The sequence below is a fragment of the Solanum pennellii genome, chromosome 4 (genome assembly GCF_001406875.1).
Source record: "Solanum pennellii chromosome 4, SPENNV200".
In the NCBI taxonomy this organism is placed as follows: Eukaryota; Viridiplantae; Streptophyta; class Magnoliopsida; order Solanales; family Solanaceae; genus Solanum; species Solanum pennellii.
In genome coordinates this window covers 75,038,492-75,053,535 of record NC_028640.1, presented here as the reverse complement: position 1 = coordinate 75,053,535, position 15,044 = coordinate 75,038,492, and the positions used below count along the sequence as shown (strand labels likewise).

The window sequence follows — 15,044 nt, the reverse complement described above, 5'->3', positions numbered from 1 at the left end:
CCATCGCATCTGGGCAGTCTATTATTGAGATAGTAATGATGTGAACACCAATTCAGAAGTGCATTTGGAGACTTGGCTTACAGTAATTTTATCTAAAGTACATAGAAGAATATTATCTCAGAATGTAGTATTATGAAAAATTAGTATTTCATGGTTATATTATTGGACACAATCAATCAGGAAGATACACAATAATCTATCATACAACAAGATATTGAGATATCTCCAGAAGAAGATAGTTGAGGCCTCATATGTCTTCTTCTTGTACACTATCAGATTCCAACGTTGGATCGCTATCCTCAAAATAGTTGAAATGACAGAGCGTACCACCAGCCTCATCAGCAAAAGAAATCTTCCTTCCCTCTCTGTGGACTGAGTTCTTGGAATCAGTCGAACCATTTTGAGTCAATTTCTACATCACAGGAAAATAAATTTGACTTAATAATGAGTCACGAAGTTCATATTTTAAATTGGAGAAATTTGAAGAGCAACTATGAATTATACAGAAAATGGGAGGTACCAACCATGATTTTACAGAATCTGGTGCAGTCCCTTGTCATCATGGACAACCACTTTCGTGTTGTCTCTTCAACTTTCGTAGCACCTTTTATGGCATTCTTCACCTGTCAAACATAACATACTAGCACTTGAGAACAATATAATTACATGCAAAGTAACTCATCTAAGCAAGTCATATCAGTATAATCCTTTCACATGAAAATGAAAACTGCACATCCTCTTTTTTTATTCTTAGATTTTTTCCCCATCTGTCAAATGCCATTTCATGTTAATGACCATTACTTATAAAACCAAAATAAAGATCAAAAATTCATACGTTTTCAATTGTTAGATGAGGTATTGGAAAATCGAAACATCAATATTACTTGAGATTTGCTATATCAGACATATAACAGGTTAGCTGTGATCTATTCTTTGGTTGAGTATATCTGGAATAACATACCTCATCAGCATCATTTTTCAAAGAACTGGTTCGATATGCTTCAAAGAGTAATTTGTCTTCTACCATATCCTTCATGGACTTCAATTCATTCATAAGCTTCGATGCTAGAGATTCAATATCATGCATCTGCCGCTGTGAAAATGCTATAGCACTTTCTGAACAACGTTTCATTGAGGTGCACCCAGTGCTAAGCTGAGGTAAAGAACGAGATAGACGAGGACCTTCTAGATTGCTCTTCAATGGACTACTTCGTTTTACTAGATTGCCTTTTGGAGGGGAACTTCGTTTTCCAATCTTCAATCTCCTAGAGATCTGCTTAGGGCCTATAAAAACTTTAGCCTGATTAGGCCGTGGAGATCGTTCAGAATCCTTACTTGTGCTAGCATCAGCTAGGCATGATCTATCAGAATCCTCATGTCCCACAAAAGTAAGTTTTTCTTTACATTCTGAAATAGTATGACAATGAAAAAACAAGTCAGCTAGATTTTCGAGATGGTTCAGAACATTTAGGAAAACAAATACATTATCTATTACAAGCATTTCAAAAGGACAACAAAATGCAGATTCTATTGAATGAGTTTAAGTCCAGCTTAGCATCTTTGGTGGATAAATGAGTTAGAAAGGATATTAATCATTTCAAGGTAGAAATATGGATGTTAAGGCTTATTCCGCAGATACATTTGAATTAGAAAGGAAATCAGTAGTACCTTTCAAAGTTGGAAGTATGAAATCAAAGATTTTGTAGTTCATTTGACAAGATAGTTCACTTCGTCTGGTAAATAAAAAACTAGCTTACTAGTTTCTTCATTTTGCATGATACATAACTAAGTTTTAAAATTTGATGTAATGCTAGAATAGAAAGAAGGAACATTAAAACATAAGTCTTGACAACAAGGAGCTGTTTTTCTGCTTTTAAAAAACAATCTATAATAAGCTGTTATCTTCATTTATCAGCAAATAAAAGCTGGCTGACTATTGACTAGCACACTACACTGATTTTGTCTGATTTACTGTACATCAAAAACAGTGGAACTGAAAACCCCATCTGTTTCTCAAGTTTCTGGTAATCGGTTCCTGGGTTTAACCAAAGAAGCAACCACCAGAATGCCTAAAATCATACAGGTAAATGAACATTGAATTAATTTGAAGCACTGTGAGTTCTTCCTGGTGATAGGTTTATCCTAAAGGAAATTTGAAGCAACATATAAAATTTTAAACTGTGATTATATTTGCAATGCATATAGTGTATACGCCAATTGAATTATATAGGAAGTGGATAAAACACAGAATTAATCCAACATATGATTGGAATCCCTATTTTCATCTATGACTTACTGTAGTTCTCCAGGTCATCAATTAAGTCTATGGAGTTCATAGCCAAACAAAGTCGCTCTTGGGAGGATGGAGAAATAGCCTGCATAAGAATATATTGTTTAAGACACTTCAATATATAAAAAGAAAACAATTTATCTTCAGCAAACACCCCTAACCTTTCGTGTCGAAAGAAGTCTCTCGGGAGGCGGTGACAGCTCTGGTGCTGAGATCTGATCAACAACATCCGGAGGTGGACTGCTTACCGTCATATTTTTTTCTTCAGAAATACTTGAATGTTTCAGTAGCTGATTTTCATCACCCAAGCAATTTCCTGAAATAAAACTAGTTGCTGCATCAGGAAAGCAAGAATCTGTGTGCTGCTCCTTGTCATCAATTTTGTCCAAGGATGGCAAACAATTGTCACTGCCTGAGCAAGTTTGAAAATTCCACGATGAGATGCAATTGTCCGCAGGTTCATCGACTGAACTAATATTCTTATTTGAGAGCAAAACTTCCTCATCTCTATCTCCAAACATGCAAACATCATCTGCACAATGAAGACTGGCAGTGATAGTGCTATTAGGTACCGTTGCGTCAGGAACATGAAATACAACATTATTGGGTTTCTGATCAGAAATCTTGACTGTATCAGAACAATTTGTCAGGCAGTCATACATGTCTACACTCTGATCATTTGCTGCTGCTGCTATTTCCATAGACCTTGCTGGAGCAAACAACTCTTTTTGACTGTTCTCTTCGTTACATCCGTCCTCCTGATTATTTACCTCTGCAGGCACTTCACTAGCTGATAAAACATATTTAGATTCCACATGATCCAAGTAATCAGTGGAAATCTGGTTAAGAGTACAAAGCTGCTGCTGTTCTTCAGCAAACAAAACTGGTTTGTTTTCCTCAGAGTCAACATTTGGAAATTCACTGTGTGTAATTGTAACAGGCTCCAGTTTGCTAACCATCAGGATATTAGAAGAGCAATTGGAGGAATCTGAGCTTTGACACATTGAGAACTCAGATTCAGAAGTGTCAGCTATGGGTTCTGCCACTTCAGGCAAAACACTTCTGAGCTGCTGAGAAATTTCAGGCTCAAAAACCTCTTCAATTTTAACTGATACGGGCTCTTTTGGAGATGCAAAGAGATTCCTGTTGGTGCACCTTCTTTTACCATTTGCTTTTTTGAATATTCCCGATTTCAAATGACTAAGGGGTACTTTTAGATCATCATCTTCCTCTGGAAGATAACATCCGTTAGGCTGCTTCAAACAGGTCATACTAGAACTTGGAGTAGCAAGTTTCCTTTTCTTGGATTTGCATTTTTTCTTCAGCTGTGTCAGTGTTATTTCTCCAAAATCACAATCATCTGACTTATCATCTGACTGAATATTCACTTCATGATTAGCCCAGCCACCAAATATGTTATCTTCAGGTTCTACTGCCTGTAATGTTCTGTCTACCACCTGCAGACATTCGCTTTCACACTTAATATTTTCAGTATCATAGATGTCTTTTAACTTCTTGAAAATTAAAGCTGGCTTTCCATGAGAATCTACATTAGGGACTTTTACTGTCAAACCTCTCCTCCTAACCTGGATAAAGTGCAAGTTGTTGCAACTTCTTTGCTCCATTGTCTAACAGGTTTGACTCAAATTCATGAACTGTTGGTGGAACTGCAAATGCCCGTAAGAAGGAATAGAATATAGCACAAGTCCTTTACAACTCCAAGATGTCACACCAGTCTTCCATAAACTGCAGAAGAAAGAAACCTTAAGCCACAAGTAGAGTAGCAAGAAAGCAAAGAAGGAATCAATGAACATTTCCACTTAATCAGCATTACAGCTGCTTACAATTATATTGAGGTAACCTCCATTGGGTCCAAATCCTATTTTGGGATGTCTTAAAACTCAAACACTTGAAAAAAATTATCTCTATTTTGTCTTCTACAATGCAGGAAAAAATAGAAAACTTAAAGAAGTATGTTGGTATACATGAAGAAAAATTAATACAATTACACAATACAATGAGAAAGAGTAGTTCAACAAACTATACAATTGTAGTAAGAGACAATGGTATGCATTCCACAAAGTTCTTAGATCAGATGTAGACCTACTTCCAGAATAAAAAGGGAGATGCTGCTACTCCTACCAAAAGTTTTTACCAATTTTATCAGACTTTTTGGTTAGTAGTGTCAATGAGGTGAGGTCCAAAATTAATCAACCCAAGTTTTTACAAAAAGAAAAATTTTCTTAGATTAATATTTCAATTTGCTTGATCTGAACTAGGAAGACAAAAAACAATAGCAAATTTCACAGCCAGTTAACTACGGAAAAGCATAATTAACAGCACACAGAGGAGCAAATGGCATTTGAATAAAACCATAGTGAGAGCAGGAAGTGGCAGAAGAAACCATGGGGAGATTTATAGTGTGGAACAATGAGAAGATTTGGAACTTATGCAACGCCAATTACTTATCAAAATTATGGCATGTCCGTAACATGCTAACATATAAAGTCTCCGAAACAAGTTTATTTCTAACAATCTTATATGCTTTGTCTTGACAGGACTGAGAGATAATCATATGCCTTGTATCAAGCAAGTTATGAAATAGAGTATTCGGATATCAATCACCCTATAAACTAAGCTATTACTTTTCACAAATTAATCACTTCAAACAGCTTTTTTACAACAGATTAATTAATTCATTCATATGTTTTTCGAAGAAAAACAAATGGGTTTATACAAAAACTATTCATTTAACATACAATCAAAAATGGCAACACAGTTTTTCCAATCGATAAACCAAATCCATCAATTCGTATGCTCTTGAGAAACAACAAATTAAAAGGTACAACTCAAAGATCCATATATATATATATATATATACATATACACACAATCTTCATCAATGGAATGAGTAATAAATGGAAATGAGGAACTAAAAAACCCTAAAAACTATAGTAAATTCCCCATTTTACTTTAAATTATACAGCTCAGTCAGTCCGTCGAGTATCAACATTCTATAATTGGAAACAATTTAAGTTAACGATTTCACTTTTGCACTTAATAAATGATTATAGCCACACAAATGACCCGTCACTGTCTTACAGCACAAATTTCAAATGGCGGCGACACATAAATTGGGACGAAGCCACTAATAAACAAAAAATGCAGTAAAACAAAAAATGCAGTAACAGAAGCACAGATCAACATCTCCAGCTGTTTTTTCTCAAAATCTACCAATAAACAACGAATGCAGTAACAGAAAGACAAAATCAACAACTTCAGAAAACAGATCTGAGATTAAAAAAAAAAAAAGATAGCAAATTCAGCTCACCTGATTCAGAATCGCTTGGTTTCGCCGGTAGATTTAGATTCAAGAGTAGATCGAGAAAGTTGAGTTGAAAAAATGGAGGATAAAAATTTCCCGGGAAATTAGTGATTTATATGGATATTGGTGAGATGTGAAATGGCGCCAACAATATTGGCGGGAACTAGGGCTTTGTGTTCTTCACATTGGGCTTATAAGATGCCGCTGACTGGGTCCTACCTGTTTTATTTTGGTATAATAGCATTTTTGGTCCCCCAAGTTATGGTTAAGTTTTGGTTTTGGTCCTTCTGACACATGATTTACTATATTTAACCTTTATATTAATTAAAAAAAAAATTTTTTTGTCCTTCTATACATAAAAAGTGTTTTATGTTTAATTTAACTATTTATAGATACTATCAAATATGACTACACAAACAAATTTAACATAATATATGAATAACTAAGCATTAGAATAATCAATACAGTAATAATAATAATATATTCAGAGAAATTTCAGAAGTGAAGTTGCATAAGATTAGAGTGTACACAAATCTTATATTTATCTCGTAGAGGTTTAAAATTACTTTTAAAGGGTCCTCTATTCAAGTGCGTAGTAGAAAAAAGTACTATTATTTATGGTGGATTTATAAGTATTCATAAGCAAAGGGATCACATTAATATCTTTTCATCGGTTTGTGAACTTAGCTTATAAATATACGGACAAGGGCCTAAAATACCCTTAAAGTATTGAAAATGGTACAAAATTACCCTTCATCCACCTATTGGCTCCAAAATGTCCTTTTCATCCACCTATTTGCTCCAAAATACCCTTGTCATCCACCTTTGTGTTCAAAATTGACTACTTTTTTAATTATTTTAAAATTAAACTCTTTAAATATTTTTTAAAATACTTGGCGTTCAATTATTGATTATAATTATAATTTATTAATGTAATTTATAAACCCAACCCACTACCCACTCATTACTAACTAAACCTCACCCAATTAATAATCCAATTATAATATCAAAATCGTCATAAATACTACTAAAACACGATGAAATTATAGATTTCTGAAAATGACATTCAAAATTATTCGAATCCGAATTGGAGCTCCAATTAAATTAAGGTTGAGCTGCTTATTTAGGAGGACACTTTCTTTCAAAATAGAATTAGAAATTTATGATTAAAGGTAAAGAAGTAATACATCCCGAATTGTCTCATGATACTTTTTTTAAATATAATTTTATAAATATTTATGATTTATTTTAAAACTTTAATATATTATTTTGAAAAAAAAGTTACCTATGAAGTAACATTACATAATTGAGACGTAAGAATAATTAAGATTAACATAGTCAGACTTTTAAGTTTATTGGTGATTTTTATTTAGACACTTGAATGTATGATAATTTTACTTCTATAATTTTTAAAAACACTCAATTGGCAGTAGCTTGCATTAATAATGTCACGGGTTCATTAATTTAGAGGGATTTAATTATTAATGGGGTGGGTAGTGGATTGATTTATAAATTATACTAATAAGCTAAATTATAACATATAGTTGAGCGCCACGTATTTTTAAAAATATTTAAATAGTTTAAATATAAAACCGTTAAATAAGTGGTCAATTTTGAACCAAAAGGTGGATGACAAGGGTATTTCGGACCCAATAGGTGGGTGAGAAGGGTATTTTGGAGCCAATAGGTGGATGGAGGGTAATTTTGTACCATTTCCAATACTTTGAGGGTATTTTAGGCCCTTTTCCGATAAATATACTCTATTTGATTATTTTTAGAGTAACTTGTAGGAATAGCAAACAAAGAAATCATATTTGTGCTCTGTAGTGATTTGTATAAATCATGACGATTTTAATAAATTAAACGTTTGTGTCTATGGAAATTGTTTTGTATATGTATATGTTATTCGTGTCAGGCTAAGGTGACGAACGATATTTGGAGAGAATAAGAGAGGCAGGTGAGAGCGGGAAGAGAAGTGAATTGTATATGTATATCACTTATATATATGTAACTATTGTGTATATGTATCACTGATTGTGTTTATATATCTGCAAAAAAAATTGTATACAATTGAATTGAGATAACTCGCTTGTATTTGTATATCAAACCTCCCTCTAACGCTTTATACAAACACAATTATACATTTTATTTGTATAATTTGTGCCTGTATAAAGTGAGAGAGATGGAAAGACAAAAGAATTGGGCAGGGGAAGATTTATATTATTATAATTATGAGTGCATAGGTTCTGAGAGATGTGTATTTGTATTTCGCTTTGTACAAACATGAACATAAACACAATTTATACATTTTTGTTTGTATAAAGTGAGAGAGGCGACGAAGAAAACTAAGAGTGGGAAGCGAGATTCAAGGGAGAGAGGTGAATGACAATGTGTATGCTGCGAATTCGAATTAAAAGAAACTATAACTATAACATTTATTTTTTAACTAATAATTTGTTATAAAGCATAATTTTCTCTAATTTTTATTTGTCTAGTTTAGAATATGTGCGCCCCTTACGAAATAGAGATTGACATAAGTAGGGGTGTTCACGATTTGGATAAAAAACGATCCAAATTGAAAAAATGAACTAAATCGACTAACTAAATCGATTTTCATTTAGGTTGGGTGTGTTTTGGTTTTAGATTTTTAAAAATCGATTGTATATGTGTTGGTTATGGTTTTGTTTGAAAAAATTTGAATAAATAACCAAATCGAACCGACAAAATTATATACACATGTTTTATTAATATGCATACTTTTTATAAACAATTTAAAGATATTATATGTGTTTTCATCAAAATTCATTTATAATTTATGAAAGAAAAAATGTCAAGGTGAGAATATTTATGTTATTGGTTTTATGTATATGAGTGTGTTTATGACAATTCTTTGTGAGATTGAAAATATCATTTTCTCTTTCTTCTAGGCCAAAATAATGAATTTTAAAACTTTAGTAAGAGTAAATTCAATGATTGAAAGTTTTATAATGTCAGTCATTCTAACTATTTTCGTTTTTAAATGGATTGTTGTCACTTTTTTCATTTTTTTGAATGAGTTGTTTTTTTTATTTTTATCTATGTTAATAGCCAAATAATCAAACCAAACCGAATCAAAATCGATAACAATCAAATCGATAAATATATACTATATTGGTTTGATTTTGATAATTTAAAACCGACTAAGTTAATTTGGTATTAATTTTAACTAATAACCGATTGAGACCAATCAGTGAACACCCCTAGACACAAGTATTTTATCACAATAGTCATATAAATTAATATTAATTTGATTTTGAATTTTAAAAAATGATCGGGGATAAGTAATTAATATTTGGACACTTTTTTTCCTATTATAAAACAACAAATAAAAATTAAAATGTATTTTTAATGTAATGGATAAATAAACATAAACAAAGAAAGTAGTATCTTTAATCATGTACAACACAAATTACAAAACATAAATGTTTTTACATGATTTTACAATATTATAGTTATTCCTCATCTCCTTCCTCAATCTTCTTCTTCCTAATTTCTGTGTTGTTCTCCTTTTCATTATTTATTTATTTATTTCGTTTTATGTTTTTTAAAGCTTGACTTAAAAAATTGACATATCATAAATATAAATAATTTTGAGTGAATAATGTATCAAAAATATTAAAAGAACTCATATCTAAATTTTAAAATTTTTTAATGAGATTAGTGATGATTAAAATTGAAAATTTTAGTCTATAATGTATATTTTATTGTATAAACAATGTATATCGATATATATACATCTTTGATATATAATTATACTTTAACTATACACAAATATTCACTATTTATACAATATCAGTACATTATATATATATATATATATATAATTATAAATCATTTTATTGAAAGAAATTTTTTATTACCGATAAATATATCGTAAATTTTAAACTATCTTTTACGTGAATAAAAATTTGATTATATTTGATGTAAAAAAAGTTACTTTATTGTATTTATGAAAAAGTACTTTATTGTATTTGTGAAATTTTTCCCTTACGGGGGCATGTTTGTCTTATCCATTCAGTTGAACAAATTAGAATGCCGGCCCGAAGTGTTAGAGCCATCCATCAGCAATTTCCTAATTCCTAAACCTCAAATCTCCTCCTCCTTATCCCGCTCGCTAGAGAATCGAAAAAAATCGAATACAGTCCATTTTTCACTCGGCGACGATGAAGGCTTCATTCAAAGCACGATATGAGCCCGACAAAGCCGCCGCCGCCGCTACTGTTGCATTCAACGCCGGCGACCTTAAGCTCCGAGCTTCCATGACCGATGCTACTGTTGTCAAAGGTCCCAGCTTAAACGGATTAGCTCTGGCCGTTGAGAAACCTGGATTGTTCATCGTCGACTACAACGTCCCGAAGAAGGTCTGGAATCGATTCTGCATATGTCAGTTTTACTAATCACCGTCGATATAGTGAAAAACGTTATAGTTAAATTGAATGTAGTATATACACATGATTTACATAGACTATTCTAACTAGTTCGGAATTGAGATTTAGTTGGTTAGTTGATTGATTGTGCTGTAAATTCGAAATGTTTATTGGAAGTTTTGTTGTTTCTGGACATTCGGTTTCAATTTCAGTGGCAAATACTCTAGTTAAATTGAATAGAGTATAGACAATTAACTTACATAGCTGATCCTAACTAGTTTGGAATTGAGATGTAGTTGGTTAATTGATTGAGAGTCTGGGTTGACTTTTGACCTATAAGCCAAGAGCAATAGAAATTATACTTAGGACTTTTAACTTATTTTTGCTTAAAAGCAAGTGCTTTATAAGCACTTCTTATATTTATCCAAACACTTCAAAACTACTTGTTGGGTAAAAACACTTAAAATAAGCCGATCCAAACAAGCTCTGAGTCGTGTTTTAGAATTCACTTTAGCTCGAAATGTGTACTATAGAAAGTTTTGCTGTTTCTGAACATCCAGTGAAAAGTAGTCTAGTTAAAAATATTGAATAGAGTATATACAATTGATTTACATAGCCGGTCCGAACTAGTTTGGAATTGAGAAGTAGTTGGTTAATTGAGTGAATTGTGTTTTCGAATTTGATTTAGCTCTTAATGTTCACTATTGAAAGTTTTATAGTTTTTGGACATTCGGTTTCTATTTAGGTTGTCTGTGAAGAATACTCTAGTTAAATAGAAGGGCATTGAGATGTAGTTGATTGATAGATTGTGTTTGTAAATTGCATTAGCTCTTAATTATTTAAGTGTTGTGGTTTCAGGACATTAGGTTTCAATTTATGAACTCAATCAAGGTTCTGGAGAAGCCATTGAATTTGAATTACATTCATTTTCATGGAGACAAGCGAACAATATTGGATGGAACTTTGGTGGTTGATTCTGCCAACAAAGTGTCGGCTAATTACGTCATGGGCTCGGGAAGTTGTAAATTAAAGTACACATATGTCCACGGAGGAATCACTACTTTCGAGCCCATCTATGATACAGCAAAGAATGCGTGGGACTTCATGGTATCACGTAAAGTTTATGGGGATGATGTGTTTAAGGCTACTTATCAGACAACAAGCAAGAATTTGGGGCTCGAATGGTCCAGGAGTTCTAAGTTAAATGGATCATTTAAGGTATAACTTTCAAGCTTTCCATCCATATTTTTCATTGGCAATTTCCGTTGCAATTGAATTACAAAGCTACTATTCAATCGTTCGCACTGAAATTTCAATTGGCTTGCTTATGTTTTTTGGGGCTTATTTCTGTTAGCTCTGTTTTTTTCTTAAAGCATTTGTGAATTTGTTGGCTCACTAGCTTGTTGATCTCATTTTCCAACAAAAGTACTCGTTGGTGACACTGCTTTTAGAAGTTACTTGTTACTTACCAGAAAGTCGTCTTCTGGTGAACATTCCAGAATGCGTTGGAGGTGTACATTCTACTTCACTTGTATTTGCACTGGTCATGTACCAAAATTCTTCCTAAACGCCTGTTGGCCGTGTCATTGCAGACCTTTTGTAAACCACGGATGGAATAACCTGTAACTATATGATCCTTTTTTTAAAACATTAAGTGGTCGGAATGTAAATACGTCGGGATTTATCGAAGGTTAATGATGAAGGGATCGTAGTGCACTTGTATAAAGTCTCTGCGAGGTTTATTGATTTTGCTTGTTTCTTATCATTTCTGCTCAACGTGTTGATGTCATTTTGAATTGTTCATATTGTGAGTCTGCATTCTCTGTCTAGTCTGAGAAGGGCCTACCCTCCCTGATGTCACAAGTTGATCAATTTCTTGTCTGGATGAAGGCTGCATGTTGAAAAATCTAAAAAATGGAAGTTCATTTTGTGGTTTTAATAATATAAATGTTCACATGTCATATTGATTCATAGACTCATTTGTTCGACTTTTCTGATTTTGATGTGCATCAATAAGCGTCCACAAAAGGATCTTTCACCCTGATAAGTGCAAGCGACCATTAAAGGTTGTTCTACATTGGTATTGGTTCCCTGATTGTCATTTGATAGGGTCATATGATAGATCATGAACTTGGACACATATCTGGATTTTTTGCAGTTATGCCATTGCTTTTGTGGGAATTCAGCTTAGATCCATTATGTTGCCATAAATGTGTGCCAGTTTCAAAATGGCCTTCAATTGTTAATAGTGAATAAGACTGTTCTCATTCATGTTCACCTTCAAGTGATCTATATGCCATCAGAATGTGCAAAGAAATGCACAAATTATAACATCTATTATAGCCATGATATTTTATCAGCATCACTATTGTTATACATTCTGTGTGAAAATCTTTATTGAAGTATTTGATAGTTGAACCATAATGACTTGTTTTTAAGCTTCTCGTTTTTACCCGTGAACCTCCTAATTGAATGTTCCCCGGTTTCTGATGATGTTTAAAATGAACACGAGTCATTTCTAGCTAGGTTGTATCCTTATTCTGTAAATCAAAAAATGCACTCACTTCTATTGGATAATTCAGCGTAAAAAACTGATCAGCTGTTGTAGAATGAACTTCATAAGTGGACAGTTTCTTATTTTCATTTTTAAATTTTGAATTTGTTTGTGTCGTTTTTTCTTGTTTCCTTGTATCCTTCATGTCTTATTTTGTTTTGACCGAATAGTAATGAGATAAACCTTATGGTAGCTCACTTCATGCTTTTCATTTGCTTTTCCTTCTGTGAAATCGACAATGTGGTCCCCCAGACGCCCGCACAGTGGGAGCTTCATGCACATGCATGGCTGTCCTTTTTCTGTTCTTCTTTTAAATATATAAACCAGTGCTTCTTGATCTTGTGTTCAAGTTTTGGTTTCTTGATAGTTATTGAACTATGTAAAACATCTAAAGAAATTCTTCATTTTTTGTTTTGATTCCCTGAGACCACTCCTGACTTGAGATTCTCTTCCTGTCTCCAGATTTGTGCATCTCTCTGTTTGCTTGAGGAACGCAAAATCCCAAAGTTAAGTGCTGAGACTTCGTGGGACTTTGAAATGTGATTCTGTTGATTCTGCAATAATTCGGATGTAACTACTTCTGGCTACCCTTCATAATTGGGTTTCACCTAATGTTTTCTAGCTCAATTTGTTGATTCACAAGTGAGCTGTTCGTTTTGCTTTGTATAATCGGTTTATGGTTACCAACATGAGTATTGATCCAAAGTTGCTTTGTGTCAATCTTCCGATTTCAAGACACTTCGATGTTTTGATGCCCCGACTTTACCTGAATTAATGATTTAAGGCTCCATCAAAATGATGTATCTGCTGTCTTCTTCCTAGCTTTATTTTAATGGTGATTTTGACTTCTGAAATTTCAATCTAAATCTTTTCTGTGCTCCTGCCTTTTGTTCTTGGCTCAATTACATTCACTTTCTGTTTTCTTCATGGAAGGACTGTCAAGTTTTTCTGCTTGATTGGTACATTAGCATTAATACTTTACCCATTTATTATCTGGGGATTCTTCAGTACCAACAACAGCTTCAAGTTTGTTTATTTGTCCATCTTGGTAATTACAGGGTAGTGCATTTAAATTTTTGCTAATGTTGGCATTTCATAATCTAAAAGTATATGTTTTTTCTCTTAGGTAAAGGTATTTTGACCATTTCTCTCCTAGTAACACGAGAAACTTTTAAAAGTTTTCGACTGAAGTAAGTAGTATCACACAACTGATTGGGAAGGAGGAAAAGAGGGGCTATAAATGTTTGTTTTGGTTATTCAATTGTATCTATGACATTGTTTCTTTGACTACTCGTTATTCACGTGGTTTTCATGTGAATCATTCTTTGTCACATGTAGTGGTCGTTTGGTCATTTTTCATTATGAAATTTGAAAAAAAGAAGTTCTCAAAAATTAGATTCGTTTTGAATATTTGTAGTAATTTGAAATGAAAAAAGTGAAACACCTTTTATTATTTTTATAATTCTTGAAAATTTTGGAATTTTATGGCCAAACAAGTTTTTCTGGAGATGAATTAAAAAAAAAATCACGATCAAACGCCTTTTATAGCCATTGGACAGGGATCCAACACTTTTACTACTATTCTGTGTGTTTGGCATTGAAGAGAATATTTTTTGTTTTGGGAAAAATATTTATAAAAGGACTTTTGGGTTGAGATTTAAGAATTGGAAAAATAAATTTTATAAATGATATTTTCCCCCTAATAGTCCACCCACCTCAAACTTGCCTACCACCCTCCCCCACCCCCATCACCTTCCTATCTTCCCTATGTAAGTACCCCACCCACCTCCATGCAAACCTATCCTCATCCACATTGTTGTCTAGAATTTATTTAGATTATATATAAATGTACAGAAACAAATATTTTAACATATCATATAGAGTACTAAAAAATAAGGCAGTAAATTGATTATGATTCAAGAAAATACTTTTTAACAAATTGAATCTTCTAACCTCTAGTATTGGCGACAGTAGTTTTTAAATTGATTAGTGAACCATTAGTTGCCACTCTCAAGAAAAAAGTCAGAATAAAAACACATTTACAATATAAGTAGATTCAATCTTTCAAAAAAAAAAAATCCGCATCTACTTTTCTGTGCGTATTGCATTATTAGTTTAAATTTAATGTCTGTTTTGATTGTTATTTAAATTTTAGTGTATAGTATGTTTAAATTTATCGTTAGGTAATAATATAAAGACTCATTTCATGCAACGATCGAGTTTGTATGATCGCGTTGTTACTTTAATATTTCTTTCTCATTTTATTTTGACTTATTATTTAATACTTCTTTTGTAACACCCAAAAAAATTTTTCGAATTGAGACTTGAACCATCCTTCTTTAAGAGTGGATTCTACCGAGGAAATTAAAATTTCTTTAGTAATAAGTTCAGCTTACTAGGTGTAGCACCTTGAATTTTTAAAAAGAACTCAATTAGAAATCACAAAAATTTGAAATTTGAGAGTTAAGC

The 15,044-nt window shown here is 32.6% G+C and overlaps 2 protein-coding genes across 3 annotated transcripts; one reads left to right on the top strand and one right to left on the bottom strand.

Moving 5' to 3' along the window:
• Window positions 1-41: 41 nt before the first annotated feature.
• LOC107015602 lies at window positions 42-5,789 on the bottom strand. Of its 2 annotated transcripts, XM_015215926.2 has the most exons (7): window positions 5,622-5,789; window positions 3,877-4,036; window positions 2,452-3,747; window positions 2,297-2,375; window positions 962-1,407; window positions 525-623; window positions 42-412 (listed from the first exon to the last, which is right to left on the bottom strand). In XM_015215926.2, the coding sequence occupies exons 2-7, from the start codon at window positions 3,913-3,915 to the stop codon at window positions 248-250; spliced, it is 2,124 nt and encodes a 707-aa protein (XP_015071412.1). In that variant the 5' UTR covers window positions 3,916-4,036; window positions 5,622-5,789; the 3' UTR covers window positions 42-247. The 2 variants fall into 2 exon arrangements, with proteins under 2 accessions (XP_015071412.1, XP_015071411.1); XM_015215925.2 differs by having other exon boundaries at window positions 2,452-4,036.
• Window positions 5,790-9,607: 3,818 nt separating this feature from the next.
• On the top strand, window positions 9,608-13,456 carry LOC107018312 (outer envelope pore protein 24A, chloroplastic-like). The gene is made up of 3 exons (XM_015218769.1): window positions 9,608-10,015; window positions 10,880-11,239; window positions 13,038-13,456. The coding sequence occupies exons 1-3, from the start codon at window positions 9,818-9,820 to the stop codon at window positions 13,116-13,118; spliced, it is 639 nt and encodes a 212-aa protein (XP_015074255.1). The 5' UTR covers window positions 9,608-9,817; the 3' UTR covers window positions 13,119-13,456.
• Window positions 13,457-15,044: the final 1,588 nt, after the last annotated feature.